This window comes from Leishmania infantum, chromosome 36 (genome assembly GCF_000002875.2).
Source record: "Leishmania infantum JPCM5 genome chromosome 36".
Lineage (NCBI taxonomy): Eukaryota > Euglenozoa > Kinetoplastea > Trypanosomatida > Trypanosomatidae > Leishmania > Leishmania infantum.
Genome location: NC_009420.2, coordinates 719,085 through 740,131, shown reverse-complemented (window position 1 = coordinate 740,131; position 21,047 = coordinate 719,085). Strand labels below are relative to the sequence as shown.

The following is a 21,047-nucleotide window of genomic DNA, read 5'->3' as shown; positions in this document are numbered from 1 at the left end:
TTCCCCATTTCCGTCCTCATCGAGTGGCTCGCTGCGTGGTGTGCGTGTGTGTGTGTGTGCCCGCGCATCGTGTTTTGGCCTCGTCTCTGAGGGGGCACCTTTTTTCCTACTTTTTTTTTGTGGGCACTCCTCTTCGCAAGCTGCGCAGCAGCTCCGTCGACAGCACGCGTGACCATTGGAGAGCGCATCGGCCTCAGTTCGTTACTCGCAGAGCGGGGCATCTGTGTAGCGACACAGAAACGATCGAAGGGCCTTCTCCTCCCTTCCCCAACACAAACACATATCCAAAGCAGAGACCATCTGCAGAGAGAAACCTTATTCACGCCCTGCCACCCACACTTGAGCTCGTCGCCATGCAGCGCTATTTGATGAACACGAGCTATCTGCAGGGGCAGCTCAAATCCCTGTATTCCCTGCACAACAAAACGGTGGCTGACTACGGCGAACTAGTGCAGAACTTGAACGAGGAGTGTACTATTTTGTGCGACGTCATTCCGAGCTATCGCATCTCCAGCACCCTGGAAAGCGAAGATGGCGGCGGCCAGCGCAAGCAGAAGGAGGTGTACAATATTCAGAAGCTCGAGCACGAGATCCTCACGCAATACACGCACTTCCTGCAACTGCTTCGCAAGCTCTCGCGCAAGTCGCACCCGGAGCAGCAGGCGCTCGGTAGCCGTCTGTGCGCGCGACTCGTGAAGAGCTCCGCGCCGGAGTTCAATCACGCCGACGCACTCCTTTCCCTCGCGATCGACTTCGCCAATAGCAAGTCGGTGCGCGTTGCCCAACCGTGCCAGACGGCTCTCTCCGAGGTTCTCGATGGCCAGAAGGTGTCGGACACGACGGAGCACGTTGTGGGGGCGCTGCTGCGCATTGTGCGTAAGCGCAGCTATGCAATGAACCCAAAGCTGCTGAACCTGCTGCTGCACGTGCGCGTAGCCATGGTGGACGTTCATCGAGAGGACTTGGCGGAGGAGAAGGCGAAGAACAAGCGGCTCAAGAAGGAGGACAAGGAGTTGGCACGTCAGTTGCAGAAGTCTAAGGCTCGCCGCGACCGTGCCGAGATTGCAGCGAAGCAGACCCGCATCTTGCACCGCATCTTTGTCATCTACCTGCGCGTCATCGAGGCATCGAAGGCGTGCTCGCCGGTGCATCAAACGAAGATCTTGGCACCAACGCTGGAGGGGCTCGTGAAGTTTGCGCCGCTGGTGAACTTGGAGCTCTACCAGCAACTGATGGAGGCACTGAAGGACTTAGTGAAGGGCGGAGGTGCATCACGAACACGCCTCCGCGTGGGCGGCATCGAGGGTGGCAGCGACGGCGACAATGTCGATGACAAGCACGAGAAGACGGCGACCTCAGTGACCACGCGGCTGCACGCGCTGGTGGCAGTGGCGACGCTGGCGCAGCGGGACGCCACAGCGACCGCCTCGGAGTGGCGTGTCGATCTGAGCTACTTTCACGAGGTTCTCTTTCGTTGTCTTGGCGAGGCGCTCGAGTTGCCGTCGGCTGAGTCATCGTCCTCGGCGAAGATGACGCGCGAGGAGGAGCAAGAGGCCTCCAACGGCGACATGGACGAAGTGGCGTCGCAGGGGTCGACGTCGTCTGCCGGGTCGCTGTCGTCCCAGGCCTTTTCCATTGCCCAGTCCATGACGCAGGGGACGTTCGTGCACCAGAACGCGAGTCGTGAGTGGACCTTCCACGTCGGTCTCGTGCTGCGTGCCGTTGATCTGCTGGTGCTCACGCAGAAGCATCTGCCAGTGGCGCGCGTGACAGCCATCCTGCGCCGTCTCATACAGGCGGCTCCGTCGTGCCCGCCGCACATCGCCATGTCCATCCTCGCGCTGTGCCACCGCATCGTGCTACGTTACCCACTTGCAGGAGGTGTGATTGTGGGCGGCAGCGACAACGTCGTCGCGGGTCGTGGTGCCTACAACCCGGAAGCACTGCAGACTGCCTCGGCCAACGCGGATAGCTCTTTTACGTGGGAGCTGAGCCTCCTTTTGCACAGCTACCACCCAACACTGCGCCAGGTGGCAGAGACGATGTGCAAGCATTACCACAAGGTATCCAAACACCAGCATGGGCAGGCCCCCATCGTCACGAAGCAGCTGGACTCGCTCGGCCCATACGAGGTGATGGAGGAGTACGATCCATCGCTTGGCGACCTCAAGCCTGCCGCCCCGCTACCGACCGCCTTGAAGGCGGAGGTCCGGAAGCGACAGCGCGAGGAGGCGCAGGCGTACGGGGTCGCGTGAGGATGAAGCGTGGAGCTAAGCGTGGCTCTATGGGCTGTCATGTGTTCTTGTGTGCGCCTGTGCTGCTGCGGACGTGGGGTGTTGGGGGCATTGGCTGGCAAGCCAGCGCGGGGTCCTTTTCTTCTCGTTTTTTCCATTGTAACTACGCTTAAATGACTCGCTTTAACGCTTACTCGCCGTGCACCCACGACGGCACGCTCACCAAGACACGACTATGGCAGCGAAAGAAAGACATGAAACACCCTGATCGCGGGTGCATGTTTGTGTGTGGAGCAGGAGCCAGCTTGAATCGCGCGGGGCTTTCTTGGTTGATGCGGCTGACTTTGTGCGCGCCTTGTGGCGCTCGCTCGAGAGAGCGAGCGCGTTATGTTTCGCGCCATTCTTGCTTCTCGTCGCGTTGCTGCTGACGAACCGACTGTGGTGCCTCTGCGGCAACTGTAAGAAGAACCGAACAAAAGAAAAAAAAAACAGCATAAGTATAGGAATGACCGAAGCTCTGTGAGATAGCAGTGCGTTTCTGAGGCAAGGATGCACACACGTGTGGTGGCGGAGCGGTAGACAAGGGCGTGAGGAATCAGAGCGGCAGTCCCGAGCTCTACGGCAGCCGTGCTCGCGTGCGCCGTGCACATTTGTGCGCCCACAGCGTGGAAGGCGGAAAAGAAGGCGAGGGCAACAAAGCTTGCTTGCTTTTACTTTCTCTCCCCTCATGCGAGCCGTCAGGGCAGGCCGCAAGCCCCCCTTTTTCCCCGAACTCCTCGACGCAGTCTCTGGGACGTGCGAGCGGACGACGAACATCGGGCCCGGGCAGGTGACGGTGGGCCTTCTCGGCTTGAGTCTTCTGTGCCGAAGTGTCTCGTACTTCACGTGATGGAGATAGGGGACCGAGGGGGGAGGAGGTGGCGGGCGAGAAAGGTTAGCCATTCGATGTGGCGGTGACACCACAAAGAAGGAAGAACCGCTGCTGCACCTCCTCCTGTCTACCGTTGCTCTTTTTGTATCCCTCAACAGCTGTGCCGGGCTCTGCTCTTCTTCCGCAGAGGAATCTCTGCGTGCTGCTGCTGCTGCCGCCTTCCTCTCCTGCCCCTTCTCTTGTCCTTCACCCATTCCGTTGAATGTGCTCCTCTCCTCCGATAACTGTCACCTTTCAGTTTCCCTCTCTTCTCTGTGCATTTGCCACGTATCACGCCTTGGCGACATCGTGTATTTTTTTTTTTTCGTGTGTGGCTCTCGCGCTCTATCCAACCTTGCGGAAGCGTTGCTACGGCCAGCGACGTTGCGAACGCCGAGAAGGGGGGGGCACGCAGGCGGAAAAAGAGGGAGCAACAACATCGATATAAAAAAGGCGGTATCAGGCGGCACGGCACACACAAACTGCCGCCGACGCACTGGACCGCAATAAAACCGCGTCACTTTGTGTTCCCCTCCGCCCGCTTCCCTTTTTGACACACACACACACACACACGCACAAATTCCCCTTCACGGATACAGGCGCCCTGCGCAAGGCAACAACGCTGATAGCCGCACTCAGAGCCATGACCGAGACGGTGCTGCGACTTGGCCCTCAGGAGTACGCCCACCTCACTAATTTGAACACCAACACGACCGAGCTTATCCTCGGGCCACTGAATCGCCCCGTTGCGTCCCACGAGTCGGTGGCGCTGCCTCCCACGAAGTTTGTGGTGGTGCCGCCAACACAGTACTGCCTGGTCGCCAACCCACACCGCACCGCCATCGACCCGACCACCGGCATCGCACAGCCGGTGCGAGACGCATATGGGCAGGTGCAGGTGCGCTCTGGCGAGGAGGAGTATCGCTGGCACGTGCCGCCCTTTCCTCTCTATCCCGAGGAGGCGGTGGTGAAGATCGAGGATCTCAAAGTCCTCTCGGCGCGGGCTGCGCTGCAGATTCAGGTGCTCACCGCCTACAAAGTGCCGGCATGCAGCGCCAGCGACTCGACGCCGTCCCCGGCTCGCCGCGAAGCTGGTGAGCGCTACCTCTTCTGCGGCCCCGGCACCTATTATCCCCGCGTTGAGGAGCGCATCGAGGAGGAGGTGACGGCCTACACGGTGGAGCGTGGCTCGGCGCTGTGGTGCACGACAAGCGAGACTTTCACGGACAGCGTGACGGGCCTGAAGCACTACGCCGACGACAAGTACATGTACGTTGCTGAAGGGATGCACTTTTTGCAGCCCTTTGAGAGCCTTCAGCGCTTCGCGAAGGGCATCGTGCTTAGCACGGAGGAGGGGCTACATGTGCAGCCGACCAAGACCTATGCCGACCCCCGCACCCCGTTTCGCGAGAAGGGTATCACTCGGAAGGCAAACGAGCCATTCCTGGTCACGGGCGATCTGTGCCCCTGCTTTGTGCTGCACCCCTACGACCAGCTGCTGAAAACGGTAAAGCGCACGCACGTGTCGGCGTCGCAGTATGCCGTCATTCTCAACCCCGTCGGCGACGACGGTAAAGCGAGCGTTGGCGCGCGCAGGATCGTCACGGACGCGTTTTTTTTCCTCAAGCCAGGCGAGACGCTGGAAAAGGATCATCCGCGGTCAGCCTACCTGCTTTGCGAGCAGGAAGCAGTGCTTGTGACAGCGCTGGGCAGCTTCACCGACTCGTCGTGCACGCCGCCGGTGCAGCGCTACGACGGGGACCGGTGGCTAGTGCAGGGCCCCTGCTCCTTCATTCCGTCGGACCTCATGCGTGTCATTCCCAACGAAAAGACTGGCGCGGAGGTGCGGCGACCCTACCTGCTCAGTGAGGGGGACGGCCTGTACGTCCGGAACGGCGTCACTGGCGTGGTGCGGTGCATCCCAGGCCCGTGCAGCTACCTGCTGACCGCCGAGGAGGAGGTGTGGGAAAAGCCACTCCCCGCGCAGGTGGAGCGGCACCTGGCGCAGCTAGTCAGTCACGCGGCCTACATTGAGCTCGAGCGCGACAAAGAACGAAAGGTGCTGCAGGGGCAGACGGAACGGGCAGTGTCCTACCACATTCCCTATCGTAGCGTGACACAGCTTTACAACTACAAGACGCAGATGACGCGTATCGTCTTTGGACCTGATCGCGTACTCCTTGAACCGGACGAGGCCTTCACGGTGGTGTCGCTCTCCGGCTCCCCGTGGGACCCCGCGAAGCCAACGAAGTGTATGCCGAAGCATACAAACTACATCACCGCCCTGCACCTCTTCCTCGGCCCCTCCAACATGACAGACGTTGTGCACGTCGAGACGCGCGACCACGCGCAGCTCGCCCTGCAGCTCTGCTATGACTGGTACTTTGACGTCACCCCCGGCGACACGGAGACGGCCAAGGAGTGCTTCAGCGTGAACGACTTTGTGGGCGACGCGTGCTCTTACATTGCCAGCCGCATCCGTGCCGCCGTGGCCTCCATGCCGTTCGAGGAGTTTCACAAGAACAGCGCGCGGTGCCTGCGGCGTGCCGTGTTCGACGTCAATCCCGCCACCGGCCAGCCGAATGGCCTCCTCCGTTTTCCAGCAAACCACCTCGTCGTCACGTCGGTGGACACGCAGGAGATGGAGGTGCTCGATGAGCGCACGCGTCAGGGACTGCAGAAGTCCGTGAAAATGGCGATCGAAATCACCACCCATGCGCAGGAAGCCGAGGCGCAGCAGATGGCCATGGCGCGTGAGCAGGAGGCGCGTGGGCGGCTTGAGCGACAGCGAATGCACGATAAAGTGGCCAATGAGGAGCAGCGGCGCGTGCTGCTTCACGCGGAGAGCAACGGGCTTGCCATTGTGAGCTCCGGCAAGTCCAAGGCCATGGCAGAGGCGCTGTCCTGCGCCTCACGCATCGAGAGCGAGGCCTCGGTTGAGGCGGCCACCATGCGGGCTGCCAAGGAGCTGCTGCTCTACAATACCATGAACGAGATGCAGAACAAGAAGCGGCTGCTGCTCGCCGAGCAGGAGGAGAAGGTGGCCGCGATGACGCTGGCCTACGAGAAGGAGCTGGAGGAGGTGCGGCACACGCTGATGGGCAGGGTGGTTGCAGCGCTGGGGCCGGAGACGATTGCGGAGATCGCCAGGGCCGCACCCGAGCTACAGGCGAAGCTGCTGGCGAGTCTCGGGCTGGAGGGCTACCTTGTGACGGATGGCAGCTCGCCCATCAACCTCTTCAAGGCAGCGAGCGGCCTTGTTGGGCACGTCTGAGACGGACGGCGACGAGGACGCTACGAGGGGGGGGCGGCTGGTCGACTGCCGCACTCTTCTCGTCTTGCCACGCGTTTGCTCCCACCGACCTTGCTTGACTCCACGCTTCTCAGCTTTCCCCTTTTTCTTCCTTCAGGCGTCGACCGCCCTTCCTGCTGCTGCAAACAGTTTCTTTGGTGGTGTGTACGCATGACGGCGCATGATCGCTTCTTTATGGACACTTGCATTTCTCTTTTTTTTTTCGTTGTGCTTCCCAGCCAACCAGCAGAGGAGGCAGCCAGCGAGTGCGTGTGGGTGATGGATGGAAAAAGGAGGGAGGGAGATAAGGGAGGGATGGGAATAGACTTCTCTTGCCCCACTCTTCTCTTTTCTCACCTTCCCTCCTTTCATCAGCACCCGGCAGCTCCTCTCCGCTGCGCACGCACGTACAGACACACAGTTTCAGGCATGTGGTACACCAGCTTTTCCTGTGCTCACCCGCTTTCGTACGCCCTTTTGCACCTCTCCTCATTTTCTTTCCTCTTCGCTACGTTCTGCAGTGCTCGATTAGCTGCTGGAGTGATGTTGAATCTCTGGCACCTGCCTGTGTCTGTCTGTCTCTCTCGCTCACGGAGTGTGCCTGCATCTTTCCGTCGCTGGAAGAACGAGGCGAGATCCATGCCCATTTGAAGAGTGTGCCGGGCGGCGCTGGGCGCCTTCATGTGACAAGGCGTGAAAGCTGAGCGAAACGACGGTGCGATGGCACTGCCCCTTCTCCCTAGTCTCAGCACATTGACACGCGCACAGATACCTTCGCAGGCACGCGCGCACGACCCGTCTGCGGAGAGCTCACACATGCACGTGGACAAACCGGTGAGGAAACAAAGTAGAAGGAGAGGGCGAGAGGACTGACAGGCAGCTGATCGAACTGCGCGAGCGAGAAGGGAGGAAAATACGCTCAGCGCACGATAAACCGTCCCCGAGATGGAAAATGGGCGACGATGCCCCGTCGGTGCGGACTTTGTCACCCGGCAGAGGGCACTCATCCCCACGTGAAGGAAAACGAGAAGCGCACAGGGAGGGGGAGAGAGCGAGAGAGAGAGGGCTGAACGTGCTGTTCCATCTGCTGCGCTGACACTCGCGCTCTCGTGTGACTCGATCAGGTAGCGGGCAGGCGAGCGCAGGGGCACGGCGTCGATCCTTACCTTATCTCTGCTCGACTCTTCTGTGCGCATTTCATCCGTTGTGTGACGCGGTCATGCTTTCCGTCGTCTGCTCTTCTCCGAGCTTCACCCTTGTGTCGTTCCCATCATATCTCTCCCCAACGCTCTTTGATCTTACTAACGCACCACCACCATGCGTTTTCTTTTTCTGTACGGCCGCTTAGCTTGCCTTCGGCATCAGGGAGCGTAATCGTGAAAAGTGGAATAGCGAACAGGGAAGCCGACCGCGCGCGTTGGTGCCCTGGCCGTTGCGCAGACGCCGAGCGTGCGTGTGGGGCCTGTGATCGTAACTGGAGCAGCAAGGGCGTTTGCGCACGAACACGCATTACACCGACGACCTGTATTTTGCCTGTGGCCTTCCCTCCTTGCTCGCTGCCTCCCTTTCTCGTTCGTTTTGTTGCATCCCCGCTTTCCGGGGCGTCGTTTCTTCTTTTTCGATCTTGACTGGACAACGATGCTTCGCCCAACGTGCCCCGTTGCCAAGAACCTGACGTCGTTCGCGACGAAGGGCACGATGCGTGGCGGCATCCCTCGCATTTACTATACCTGGATGAAGCCTGGAAGTGCCACGCGCCGCCGCTTTGAGAAGATGCGCAACCCGTTCGTCAACCTCGAGACCGGCACCTCGCTCTACTTCCGCGACACCCGCGACTCTGCTGAGGCTGTAGCGCACGCCGCGGACAGCAAAGGGCTGAAGGGCATGGACAACGGCATTGACCTGTATAACGAGTACAAGATCGTGCCGGACCTCTACCCGGAGGGCTTTCAATGGAAGCACAAGCTGAATACGGAGTACAATCAGTGGCGCTCCAACACCTGGCTGACACCGGAGCTCATTCCGCAAGAACACCGCGGGCGGTTTCTTTGCAACTTCCAGCTCAACATCGTCGCATATGATATGCGGGTGGTGAAGTTTAGCCCGAAAGACCATCGTCAGTGGATTTACTGTGTCTTGTACGTGGGCACCGGCAAGGGCATCGCGGGCTTTGGACGCGCGGTGGCGCCGAGCACGCAGGAGGCCCGCAACGAGGCGATTCGCGAGGCTTTCTCGAACATCATTGCCGTGGACTTGGAGCAAGAGGGCCCCATGTACCCTGTCCGCATCAACGCCGATGGTGCGCGAGTGCTGCTCTACCCGGCACGGCGTATCATAGCGAACTTCCGCGTAGCAGACATCCTCTGTGCCTTTGGCTTCCAGAACGCTGGATGCAAGATTAACCTGAAGGCGTCCAACAACCCCAAGGCGCCGACGCACACCGTTGAAGGCGTTTTCGAGGCTGTGAAGGCTTTGCGTAGCGTCAGCGAGATTGCGGCGAGTCGCGGAAAGGTGCCGCACAGCCTCGTGTACAATATATACCCGTACCTCGAAGAGATGCGTCGTCGCAAGGGTATGATGGCGATGCACCCACCAGGCAAGGACGGCATCTTCATGCCGAACCGCGTCGTGGACAACCGCATGCCAGACCATCTCAAAAAAGGCTACTATGACGACGTCTACTGGAAGGACTTCTTCGCCGGCAGCAAGGAGCAGCTGAATGAGCCGAAGATGGGCCTGCGCGGTGATGAGCTGCGAGCGCAGCTGGAGGAGTCGCAGGGGCGTGCCGCGAAGCGGTCGAATCGACGCACTTTGGACGACGTTCTCCGGCGGCTGGGTAAGACGCCAAGGGATCTCGGCGCGCTGCAGGTGGTGAACCCGCGCCTCGATGCGAAGCTCCCAACGCACGTGAAGCGCAACTATCTTCTCCACTGAAGACAACTGAGACCGGAAGAAAAAAAAGGTCGAGTGAGATGGGCCGCGGTGAGGCTGGGTGGGAGAACCGCTGCGCGCGCTGCTGGGGTCACGCCGGCGCAGCGCGTTTTTCTTTTTGTTGTTCGGAAGAGCGATGTTGGACTGAATCTCCGGCAGGATGATGTTTGCCGCGGTGTGACGCTCTCCATACCAGGGAGCGGAGGCCTCGTTCACGAAGGGTGACCACAACCTCAACACGTAGACAGACACACAGACACACAAGAGAGATAGGAGGTGGTGCCGCCTCGACAGTGCGGCTCTTTTTTTTTGCCCTTGCCGTTGACGTTGCAGCATGTTGCTGTGAGGAGGGCGGACATCTCTCGCACACCGTCTGCGATCCACCCGCGGCCGCCGCACTCTCGTGGGTGCGCCTCGAAAAAGAGGGAGAATGCCAAACATGGAATAGAGCTGTTGACATGCGTCCCTCTTTCTCGCATGTGCGCGGATCTGCGCTGTTGCCGTACTCGCGCCAGCACCCACGGACGACACGACACAAAGGGTGTATGTATTCGCGCCTGTGTGTCTCTATGCCGTCTATACTTCTTCCCTCCTTCCCCGAGTTTCTACGCTGTCGCCTCTCCGTTTTCGACCAACGCACACACGCGGCATCGAGGAACGAAGAAACAGAAAGCAGCAAGCATGCACCTGAGCGCAGGTTTGACCTGGCACTGACACGCACACATCACCGCCTCTACCCACCACATCACTCATCCATACACTCCCTCACCACTGCGCCCAAACAGACGGAGGGAGGAGGACACAAAATCACAAGAAGCAATCCTTTGTATTGTGACTGTCGACAGCACGACCTTTCCTGCGACCCGCACGGATGTCGTCAGCGCCGCGCAAGCTCACCACAGCTATGCGCGAGGATGACGACGGGGGCAATCGTGGGAACAGAACCTCCATGCAAGCCTGGAGCACCTCTAGCGTCAAGCACCAAAGCCTCGGCTCTGAGCTCTTGGATGACGAGGAGTTCAAGACGAAGACATTCCAGGACCTCGGCCTGTGCCAGGAGCTTTGCACGGCGTGCGCCGATGCTGGCTGGCAGCACCCGACTCGCATTCAGGCCTCCGCTATCACCGTCTTTGCCGAGGGCCGCGACCTCATTGGTGTGGCGCAGACTGGTAGCGGCAAAACCGGCGCCTATGCGCTGCCCCTGGTGAACTGGCTGCTGGCCCAGCGCAAGACGCCGTACCTCTCTGTCCTCGTCATGGTGCCCACGCGCGAGCTGGCGCAGCAGGTGACGGCCCAGTTTGTACTGCTAGGCCGCAGCGTCGGACTGCGTGTGGCGACGCTGGTGGGTGGCGCGGACATGGTCGAGCAGGCCTGTGAGCTGAGCAAGAGGCCGCATGTCGTCGTCGGAACCCCTGGCCGTGTAAAAGACCACCTCAGCAACACGAAGGGCTTCAAGCTCGTCAAGCTGCACGCCTTGGTGCTGGATGAGGCGGACAAGATGCTCGATATGGACTACGAGAAAGAGATTGACGCCATTCTGGAGCAGCTGCCGCAGAACCGCCGCACCATGCTTTTTTCTGCTACGCTGAGCACCAAGATTGACCGTCTGCAGAAGGCATCGCTGCGGGACCCGGTGCTGCTGCAGGTGCACCGCAAGAACACCACCGTGGACACACTCAAGCAGTACTACATCTTTGCCCCGTTTGCGCAGATGCTCTCCTACCTGCACCTCTTCCTAACGAAGGAGACGGGCAACCACATCCTCATTTTCTGTCGAAGCGCGGCTTTGGTGCACAAGATCACGCTGACGCTCCGCATCTTGGGCCACCGCGCGTTGCCTCTGATGGGTCGCATGGACCAAAGCAACCGCAACATCGCGCTCACCAAGTTCAAGGAAGGAAAGGTGAGGATGCTCATTTGCACCGATGTCGCGCAGCGTGGTCTGGACATACCGCACACGGACGTCGTCGTGAATTTCTCGCTGCCTGACCACGTCGAGGACTATATCCACCGCGTGGGCCGCACAGCTCGCGCTGGGGCTGAGGGCAAGGCCGTGAATCTCATTAGTCAGTACGACATTGTACTGCTGCAAAAGATCGAGCAGCAAACAGGCGTCAAGTGCGTCGAGTACCCCTTCCTTCCGGAGAGCGAGGTGCAGCTGGTGCTCCAGCGTGTTGAGGATGCAGAGCAGGAGGCCATCCGCGAAATCCGCGAGGATGCCGAGGAGAGGAGCTTGGAGAAGGAGTCGCGGCAGCTGACGACGGCGCGGAAAGGCAAGCGAGACCGCGGCGACGCCGACATGGGCTACGACGATGCCAAACACGGTACGAGCGACTTCGCAACGCTGCGCATGCGCCGCGAACACGAGTCTATCTTCGAGATGACCAAAAAGGAACAGCACAAGTCTCTGTGGGCGAAGCGGCGGGAGGCAAAGCAGCAAGCGAAATCGCGATAGCCGCCACCAAGGAAGTGAGCCGATCGAGGGCGTTGCACGTGTCTGTGTCGTCCGCGCCTGGCAGCGCACGGAAAAAAGTCTCGCTTCTCCTCGCTGGCCGCGCTGCGCTCTTCTTTTCGCTCATCAGCGCGATCTCTCATCGCTGGCACGTGCCGAAATAGAACGAGGGCGAGTGCGCGTTGCGTGCCGCCTGCCTTTCTGCTCCCAATCTCGCTGAAACGACCGCCTCCCCGGCTGCTGCTGCTGCTGCTGCCACCATGGGAGCTTTTCTTTTCTTGCTTCTCTCTCGCTGCCAGCACGATAGCATTGGATAAGAGAAAGAGAGAGAAAGGGAGGCGTGACGTCGGCGTGTCGTAGTCCGGTGCGTGCATGGGCTGCTGCGACTGGTGAGGGAGGAGACGGCGACTGTGCGTACCAGATGCCTAAAACGAGTGAAACCAAAGTGCACATCGCTTTTCTCTTGACTCTTCTCTTAAAGCTCTGCCGTGCCGCTGTTGTGGTGGCTCAGTCGACGCGTCATCGTACCAGAGCGGTTGGGAGCAGCCAAGACGGGCAGAGCATGCGGGGGAGCAACGCCAAAAGCAAAGCAGATGGACGAGTACCACAGGCAAGCCAACCCGTTGCACGGGGACGCACCCGCACATCAGCACGCATGCGCAAACGGACTTGGTGTGACACCGTGCAGACTTGACTGGGTCTCGGCGGGACTCTGCGCTGCTCACTGGCGAAGTGTACACACTGCCGCTTTACCTTTGCACACCCGTCGCTTGCCGTGCGCATTCCTCAGGGCACCGCCCTCGGTTGTCCATGATGTCTGCGCGTGTGACCTCAACTTCGCCCACCCGTACTGAGAAAACACGTTGGGGGTGGAGTGGGGGCAGTGGGCGAGAGATCAGATGTTATTACCAGATCTTGCCCACCACATCAATGCACATCCATGCTTGCCGTCGCAGTTGCTCGCAGTAGCCGGCTTCGTTCTCCTTGCGGCCTCTCTATCTTTTCCCATGTCTATCTTCCCCGCTTGCCTCTCATCCATTCTCGTCTCTTCCGTAAAAGTGGGAACAGATCAGAAGCGCTGCAACGCACGAACGCTGACCTGCACACGAACTGGTTTGGTTTCGGCCTTCTCCAGGAGACACCACTGCTGCTCGCAAAGTGGTCACCGACGCTCTTTTTTCTTCGCGCTCATGTCGGCGAGGGCACCTACGTCGTTGTGGTTAGGGGACCACAACGACAAGGCTGCAGTGGCTGCTGCGGAGCAGTCCACAAAGAAGCGCCGCCGTCTTCGCCACCACCGATGCAAGGCCGCACGGGAAGCTGCCTCAAAAACTGCCGATGGACCGTACGACGAGCTTGCTGAGACGGTGGAGAATAACGATGAAGTGAAGTCAGTAGAGGAGACGCCGGAGGCGGCGTCTAACGTGGCGTCCACGAAACGTTCGGAGAAGCGACGGCGTGAGGACGACAGCGACGACGACGAAGAGGCGGACGCAGATGCGACGGCATCGAGCGCGCGTCCGTGTAACCCCCAAAAGCGCGGCGCGGCGGAGGGAGGGAAGACGTCATCCCCCTCCGCCTCCGCGTCCCCTGCTGCGTCGTCGTCGCCGAACGGCCCCACAGCGGTAAGCATGACGCAGCGCAGCAAGGAGCTGGCCAAGTCCATCCCTGCCGTCACGGACTACAAGTCACTGCAGTTGAACCCCCACATAGTGTCTGCTCTGGAGCAGGAGTTCAAGTTCAAGGAGCTGACGCCGATTCAGTCTCGCTGCATTCCTGCTGCGCTGCAGGGACGCGATCTCCTCGCCGAGGCGAAGACCGGCGCCGGTAAGACGCTGGCGTTTTTGATTCCAATTGTCGAGATCGTCTGCCGCTCTGGCTTCCGCCCCAGCAACGGCACGGCAGCCATCATCATCGGGCCCACCCGTGAGCTCTGCTTGCAGATCGAGGGTGTGCTGCTGAAGCTGCTGAAGCACTTCAACGGCTCCTTGACGTTCTTGTGCTGCATTGGTGGCCAGAGCCGCAACCAAGAGGGCTTCAAGCTCGCCAACGGCGTCATGATCGTGGTCGCCTCCCCTGGCCGCCTGCTAGACCATTTGAAGTTGACGACGGACTGGCACACAAAGAACCTACTGCTGCTCGCCGTTGACGAGGCAGATCGCGTGCTCGACAACGGCTTTGAGGAGGACATGCGCGAGATCGTGGCCCTGCTGCCCAAGAACCGCCAGACGTTCTTGTTTTCTGCCACGCAGACGACGCGTGTCGAGCAGCTCGCGCGCATCTCGTTTCACAAGACGCCGATCTTCATCTCCATGAAGAGCAAGAAGGACAAGGCCACCGTGGACACGTTGGAGCAGGGCTACGTCGTGTGCGCCAGCGAGCAGCGTCTGCTCGTGCTCTACCACTTTGTGAAAAAGAACCTGAAGAAGAAGGTCATCGTCTTCTTCAGCAGCCGCAACAGCGTCAGCTTCCACTGCGAGCTCTTCAACTACATCGACGTTCCCTGCATCGCCTTCCACGGCAAGCAAAAGCAGCACCAGCGCTCCGCGACGTACATGCAGTTTTGCAACGCACCGAGTGGCGTGCTCTTCACAACCGATGTCGCGGCACGCGGTCTCGACATTCCCGAGGTGGACTGGATTGTGCAATTCGACCCCCCGGATGATCCGGTGAAGTACGTCCACCGTGTCGGGCGAACCGCGCGCGCTGGGCGCTGTGGTAACGCGCTCATGTTTCTGCTTCCGCAGGAGGAACTGTTCCTCAAGTACCTCTACGATGATGCCAAGGTGAAGGTGAACGAGTACACCTTTGATTTGACAAGGCTAAAAGGGAACGTGCAGGGGCAGCTGGAGCAGCTGGTGAGCTCCAACTACTACCTGCGCACTTCGGCGCGGCAGGCATACGAGGGCTACTTGCTGAGCTACAGTAGCTGCCAGCTGAAAAACGTGTTCAACATCCAAAACCTCGACCTCGCTGCGGTGGCGCGCGGGTTTGCACTGAGTGAGCCGCCGCCGATCAAGATGGACCTCTCCCAGTCTGCTGCACACATGAACAAGAAGTCGCGACACGAGTTTAGCGCCATGCGCCACACCAAGGACGCTAAGCGACGCGACGTGAACGCGAAGTCGATGAACAAGCGGCATCAGAACATCAGTGGGGAGTGGTGAGCTGGGTGGGAGGGGGTTGATGGTGGTGAGGGCGGCAGCGCGTACTCTCTCTCTTGCGCTCTCATTGGGTGATATTTCTTTTGTCGGGTGCTCTTTGGGCCTTTGCACACACACACACACACACACACGGTGCGACGACCTCCCAGTGTGGTTGCTCTGTACGCGACCTTTTCCTCCTCTTGCAGCCGCATCCAGGGTGCACCCGCGACATCGCACGCGAGGAGACGACGCTCGCGAGAGAGGGAGAGCGAGGATTAGTACAGAAGAACCGAGCATTTGCTTTGAACACGTTTAACACGCGCACACAAAACTGCATCGTCGCACGCACGCGCGCGAGTGAGGCGCTCATGAAGGTGCACTACACGACTAAAGAGGAAAAGAGAGTCGTGAAACAGGGAGAGGAGGAAATTGAGACTTCTTCTACTGCGCAGCTGCAGCATTGTTGTCGGCTTGCGCGCAGGGCGAGGTGAGGGGGAAAGGCTCATCCACCATACTTCTCCCGGTCCCCATCCGATGTTGATGCGCGTTTCTGTCGGCTCGTCCTTCTCCCCTCGTCTGCCCTCGCTTTCTTCGTCAAGCGCTAGCAGGCCCACGAAGAGTCGTGCGCACATGCTCTGACATGGAATAGAAACGTGCACGGCAGTGACTGACATCACCTCGCGCAGAGAGGCCTGTGCGGACGCGCACCATTGCTGTTTTGTGTTTGCCCCCTCGATGAGGAAAACAACGACAAGCGCAGCACACGCACACCGGCACGCACAAAACGAAACAAAAAACTCGGCGTGAAGCAGAGCGGGTGGGGGGAGGAGGACAGCATCCCTTTACGCATCTTGTGCGCCTGTCCTTCCTTTCCACTTCTACACTTCTCTCCCTCTTGTCGCTCTCCCCACGTCTCATCACGATTGTGGGCGTGTGTGCGTGTGTGTGTTGCCGCTCTCTTCTCTCCACCTCCTCCCTTTTCTTTCTTTCAATACGCTCTTGGTGAGCCGGTGGTGGGCAGCGTACAAGCGAAGGCCGCCAACGCGGAAAAACACATAAAAAAGCGCACCCGCCCCACAGAGAGCGATCTTGTAACGGGCACAAGTGTGAGACGGAGACACAAGAAGGCACACCGCTGTATATATATATACAAGGGAGCGAGGTGGTGTTGCTCGTCCCCCTCGCACCACAGCGGCCCTTCCCACCGCCCCATTCAAGGCACACCCATAAACACATAGAGGCACAGTCTCACAGACTTCACATAGATACGAAGGGCGGGGAAGAGACGCCGTTGGCGGTTGCAAGCGCACGCGCTTGTCTGTGCTCGCGCTCGTGCAGTGGTGGTGTCTACATGCCCTCAAGTATTGCGCTTTACCGATAGGCTGTCTCCTTACCTAGCGGGCACCTGCACGACACACACCCGCACCGCAGACAAACCTCTTTCGATTCAGCGTTGTCCTCCGTATCCTTACCGTGACACGAACTCCCAACAGCGCGTACGGACAGTAGAGGGGCCGTGCTAGCTGCTTCGTCGAGGTTGTCTCGCGCCTACAGTGTGGTCTAGAGTCCGTCGGGTCTTCTTGTTCCCGCTTTTCGCTCTCCCTGGTTGCCCTTCCCCACTCTCACTGGGCCTCCGCACCCCCTTTCCTCGTTCGCTGATCAGAAGGTGTGGCGACAGGCCTACTGTTGCACCGTCACCTTCGCCTCCTGTCATCCCCTCGAACCCCAACACCGCTTTTCCCCTCACCCGCACTACTTCACGCTCTCTCCGTCGTCTTCGCTGCACCAAAGGCCAGCATGAGATGCAAACGGAGGACGCCGCGCAGAGTCCGCCACGCAAGAAGCGAGGGGTCGCCGTAGCGGGACCGGCGGACCGGGACAAGATGACTGCTGCACCGGTGGTCAGCGTGCCGCCGTTGCCCTCATCTTTAATGCCTGTGCCTTCCAGCTCGCACGAACCCCATACGGAAAGAAAGCCACAACCAGGCTCGAAGCGAGGCCGCGCCGGCAAGAGGCAGCGCTGTGTGGACAGTGGCCGTCCGAGAGGCAGCCACCGCCACACCGAGATAACATTAGACGGCACCGCTGCACCGGCCTCCCCCACGTTCTACAGGCCGACTGACACGAATCGGACGCTGATATACGACGCTGAGTCGCCGCTTCTTCTCCGTTCACCTCGCCGCAGCTTGCAGGACGCGGCGGCGTCTCCTCCGCCTCTTGTGGGATCGATAGCGACACCCGCCCGCCGCAACGCTGTTGTGCTTACCTCGACCCCACTGTTAATACGAGAGGAGCGGAAGAGGGTCGCCGAGGATGACGCTGCGACTCATGGCCCATTAGCGTTGCTCCGCACGCCACTGCGGCTAGTTCGAACCGCGCGAGGGCTGTTGTCACCGGGCAGTGCGACCCTTCGACGGCGCCTCCCTCACCTCCGGCAGTCTGCTACGGGTGCAACCGGGGCAGAGCGAGGGCTGCAGCGGCAGCAGCCGACCGCCGCCAGCAGCGCTTCCCCTCCGCCCCCATCGCCGTGGGGACGACTGAGCACCATCGTGCCTGCCACTGATTCTCTGCCCTCCTGCGCGGAAGAGGAGGGCGGCAGCGACAGTGCATCGACGAGGGCAGTGTCGAGGCGCAGAGGTTCCGCGCTATCCTCCGAGCCGCTTCCCGATGCGACCGCGCTTTCTTCCATTCCGGCCAGCCAACGAACCTCGGTGCCCGCGTCTGATATGTGGCGGCGCAGCGGCCGTGGCGCGGAGCTGCCTGAACTTCTCCGTCCCACCATGCAGCCAGAGTCGGTCGTGCTCTCCGACAGTGATGACGATGATGTCACCGCGCCGCTGTCTCGTCGATCCTCTCCGATCGTCACGGCGGTGGACGAGGTACGCGGAGGCTCAAGGTTTCAGCGACGTCGCCGCGTGGATGAGGATCCGAGTGGGGCGGGAGGGGTCGGTGGCACTGCGGCTCTTCGCGGGCCATGCGATGTGCGGTTTGCACAGGTATCCTCACTGAGCGAGTCTCTGGCGGATATCGTGTCTTCCTCGCGCAGCACCGCCCACTCGAGCCTGACGTCCATCGCCGCAGCTGCTGCCTCGAGCGCCGTGGCACAGAACCGGATCTCTTCAGTTGGACATGGAAGCGCAGGAGACGCGGGGGAGGCGTGCATACCGCGGCGCAGTGCCACCGTGATGGACCCCAACTTCTCCTCCATTCTGCCAGATGAGGAGGAGTTAGCGATACGGCGTCGGCTCCAGCGCGGCCGAAACCGTCAAGCGCCGCACAGTCGAAGTAATAGCGACATCCGCGGGGCCGGTGTGGCAGCGCTGAAGCAGGAGCGACAGCACCCAGTAGGGGCTCGTGTGGGTGCCGGTAATGTCATGGAGCTATTCGTCATTCGCGCCCCACAACCTGCACCCCTGGATTGGCAGCAGCCACTGCAGCCGGAGGTGAGGCGCCGCACATCATCACGCTGCGCATCTGGTGTTTCTGTCTCGGCCGCTGGCGGAATGGCTGCAACCGCTTCCGTGCACCAAAGCATTGCCTCGCGCGCGCATGCCGCAGATGTGTGGCCGCCGCAATCGCAGCGGCGATCCGCGTCGTCCACGTTACTCTCGCCGCCGTGGCTCACCGTGGCGTATGTGTCTCGACTCACTGTTGCCCTTCTGTCGGCGCTGGTGTGCGTGTGGTGTGTGGCGGCGGTGGCGTCGCCTCTCATGGCGTTGCAGCCTCGCTACGCTCTCTTAGTGGTGGCACGCGCGGACTCGGTCGCCGCTGAGGCGCAGTTTGTGCAAACGCACGCGAACTCAGTCGCAGAGTTGCAGGCCCTGTACAAAATCGCACCCACCTCACTTGGCGCGGACGCGGTGGTGCGGCTGCACCATCGAACACTCAGTGAGGGAGTGGAGCGGCTGGAGAGGGCGACGCAGCACCTGGTGCCGGATGACAACGCACCTCCGTGGCGGCGCCTGTTCTACTTACGAGCGATGATCCGAGCCTATCTTGCCTTGTCGCGGAACTGCGAGCTGTACGCGCGTAGTCGCGACGCCAGCCACTGGCGACGCTACGTTGTGTACCCCCTCGCGGACATGAAGCTCTACGGTGTGCGACGATTCGGCAGCATTGCAAGTGGATCCTCTATCACCACCAGCGCTGCGGTTGCGTGGCGGGACCGCGTCTGGACCACTGTGGCGTGCAGTGCCCAGTCTGAGGTGCTTGCGTGCCCCTCTGTGCTCTACGTTGAGGAGGCTATGGCGCGCGACGCCGCGCAGTTTGTGTACACGGACGTCAACGAGGCCCACGAGTCGCCGCATCGGAAGCGCAAACTGCAAGACTGGCGAGTGCGTCTGCACCGCGACTGGACGAGCGAGGTGTACCTGGAGACGTTGCTACGCTACATTCGGAGTGGCGTACAGGGGTTGACACGGAACTACAACAGATAAGGCGAAAGGGAAGGGGGAACGCGCAGGATGTGTCCGCTGCGCAGCTGCGGCATCCCGGGACAGAGAAGCAGCGCGTCCACCCTTTTTCAAGCAGAGGGGCGGGCCATCCTGCTGTGACCATGCCTGCCTGTCTGTCTGCGTGCGTTTGTGTGTATATTGAGTTTTTCTGGTGTTGGACGACACCGGACTGAACCCAAGGAGGAGCGAAAAAAATGCCAGCATGGGGCCGCGCCATGCTTTAGTAACGAGAAGACACGGTGTTGTGCGCAGCCACGCGTGGTACACTGAGGTGGTGGTAATCTCCGTCGCCAGTCATGCGCTGCGGCTGCTCTGTACCCTCGCGCGCGCGGAAGTGAGGGGTCTTCCCCCTTTCTTCTCTCTCCCTCTTCTCTCGTACACGCGCACGATGGGGGCACACACGTGCACAGCGGCGACTCGTTCTCTCCCCAGCTAGAACGGGACATCGCCCACATCGCCATTTTCTTTCCTCGCTCCCTCCCTTCCCTTGAACCCCACTCCCTACCATCACCGCCGCTACCAGCTACCACGGCTCCCTTCTTTGACGCCGGGTGGTGATGCCTCTGTTGGGTATCGGTGTTACGCAGCTGGCAAAGCACACGAGACGCTCGAGGGCAGAAGCGAATGTGAACACACAAAAAATGCCCCCCCCCCCCCCAAAGGATCTCTTTCCCCATCAACTTTCCCAAGTGTACACGCCTCTCTCCCGCAATACACGTCCGCGTGCTGAAGCAGGCGCCCTTTCTATTTTTCGATGTCACTGTTGCAACGAGCAATGACGCATAAACATATACAGAGTGCCTGCTGAGGGAGTGCACAGCTAGACCGATACATGCACACGCACACACACACACACACACACACACACATCCACTAAATTTCTCTATCGAACAGGTCACGCAAAGACATTTGTGAGCGCTGACCGTTTTTCTTCCTATTCTTGCCGTTCTTCTCATCGCTCCCACCTGCACGACGATCACCTCCACCCTCTCCCTCACCTTTTCGTTGCCTGATTGCCTTTCATTTATGCGATTGTTCGCGAACTCGATTCTCTGCTTTGTTTTACGCTTCCTTGTTCTGCGTCGCCTCTCCCTCTGTATTTCTTGGGGCTCCTCGTTGAGTGCGTGCCGCTTGCCCTCCTCATCTTGCTCGCGTGTGCTTTCGCTCTTTTACGCTTTCCCTTTTTCGGCTTGGCTTGCCGCCGTCTTGACCCCGCCACCCTCTCTGCGTGTCTGTGGATGTGTTTAGGTCTTCGTTTTTATGGTTGTGCACTGCTCGTGCTGCCGTTCTTGTCGAGTGTTTCATGCACGCTGCGTGGGCGATGGATGTCTCCCAGTTCTCCCTCTCTCACGCTTGTCGACGAACTTTTTTTTTGGGATGTGCCTGTGTTCTTTCCTCTCCGTGCTCGTCGTTCACTGTCGGCTTCGAAGGCTCATGCGCGCGTACGCATAATCACGCACGCACACATGCACATACACCGTTGTATTGGCCGTTACGGGCTAGAGAGAGAGGGAGGGAGGGGGAAGCGTACCCATAGCCCCGACTCACGAAAGACTTCGGCAGACGGCTGACGTCTGCGCTTTTTGTGACACGGTGCCGATTTTCAACCGCTTTGGTTTTTCTCTCTT

The 21,047-nt window shown here is 60.1% G+C and overlaps 6 protein-coding genes across 6 annotated transcripts; all 6 read left to right on the top strand.

Annotated features, from left to right (window-relative positions):
• Window positions 1-353: 353 nt before the first annotated feature.
• Window positions 354-2,255, top strand: LINJ_36_1960 (conserved hypothetical protein; the record flags this gene model as incomplete). The annotated part of the gene is made up of 1 exon (XM_001469741.1): window positions 354-2,255. One exon carries the CDS (start codon window positions 354-356, stop codon window positions 2,253-2,255), a length of 1,902 nt encoding a protein of 633 aa, XP_001469778.1.
• A 1,532-nt stretch (window positions 2,256-3,787) lies between these two features.
• On the top strand, window positions 3,788-6,418 carry LINJ_36_1950 (conserved hypothetical protein; the record flags this gene model as incomplete). Its single annotated transcript, XM_001469740.1, has 1 exon — window positions 3,788-6,418. The coding sequence occupies one exon, from the start codon at window positions 3,788-3,790 to the stop codon at window positions 6,416-6,418; it is 2,631 nt and encodes an 876-aa protein (XP_001469777.1).
• Window positions 6,419-8,074: 1,656 nt separating this feature from the next.
• LINJ_36_1940 (conserved hypothetical protein) lies at window positions 8,075-9,370 on the top strand (the record flags this gene model as incomplete). The annotated part of the gene is made up of 1 exon (XM_001469739.1): window positions 8,075-9,370. One exon carries the CDS (start codon window positions 8,075-8,077, stop codon window positions 9,368-9,370), a length of 1,296 nt encoding a protein of 431 aa, XP_001469776.1.
• An 868-nt stretch (window positions 9,371-10,238) lies between these two features.
• Window positions 10,239-11,822, top strand: LINJ_36_1930 (putative DEAD box RNA helicase; the record flags this gene model as incomplete). The annotated part of the gene is made up of 1 exon (XM_001469738.1): window positions 10,239-11,822. One exon carries the CDS (start codon window positions 10,239-10,241, stop codon window positions 11,820-11,822), a length of 1,584 nt encoding a protein of 527 aa, XP_001469775.1.
• Window positions 11,823-13,009: 1,187 nt separating this feature from the next.
• On the top strand, window positions 13,010-14,986 carry LINJ_36_1920 (putative DEAD box RNA helicase; the record flags this gene model as incomplete). The annotated part of the gene is made up of 1 exon (XM_001469737.1): window positions 13,010-14,986. One exon carries the CDS (start codon window positions 13,010-13,012, stop codon window positions 14,984-14,986), a length of 1,977 nt encoding a protein of 658 aa, XP_001469774.1.
• Window positions 14,987-17,691: 2,705 nt separating this feature from the next.
• On the top strand, window positions 17,692-19,401 carry LINJ_36_1910 (conserved hypothetical protein; the record flags this gene model as incomplete). Its single annotated transcript, XM_001469736.1, has 1 exon — window positions 17,692-19,401. The coding sequence occupies one exon, from the start codon at window positions 17,692-17,694 to the stop codon at window positions 19,399-19,401; it is 1,710 nt and encodes a 569-aa protein (XP_001469773.1).
• Between the last annotated feature and the right edge of the window lie 1,646 nt (window positions 19,402-21,047).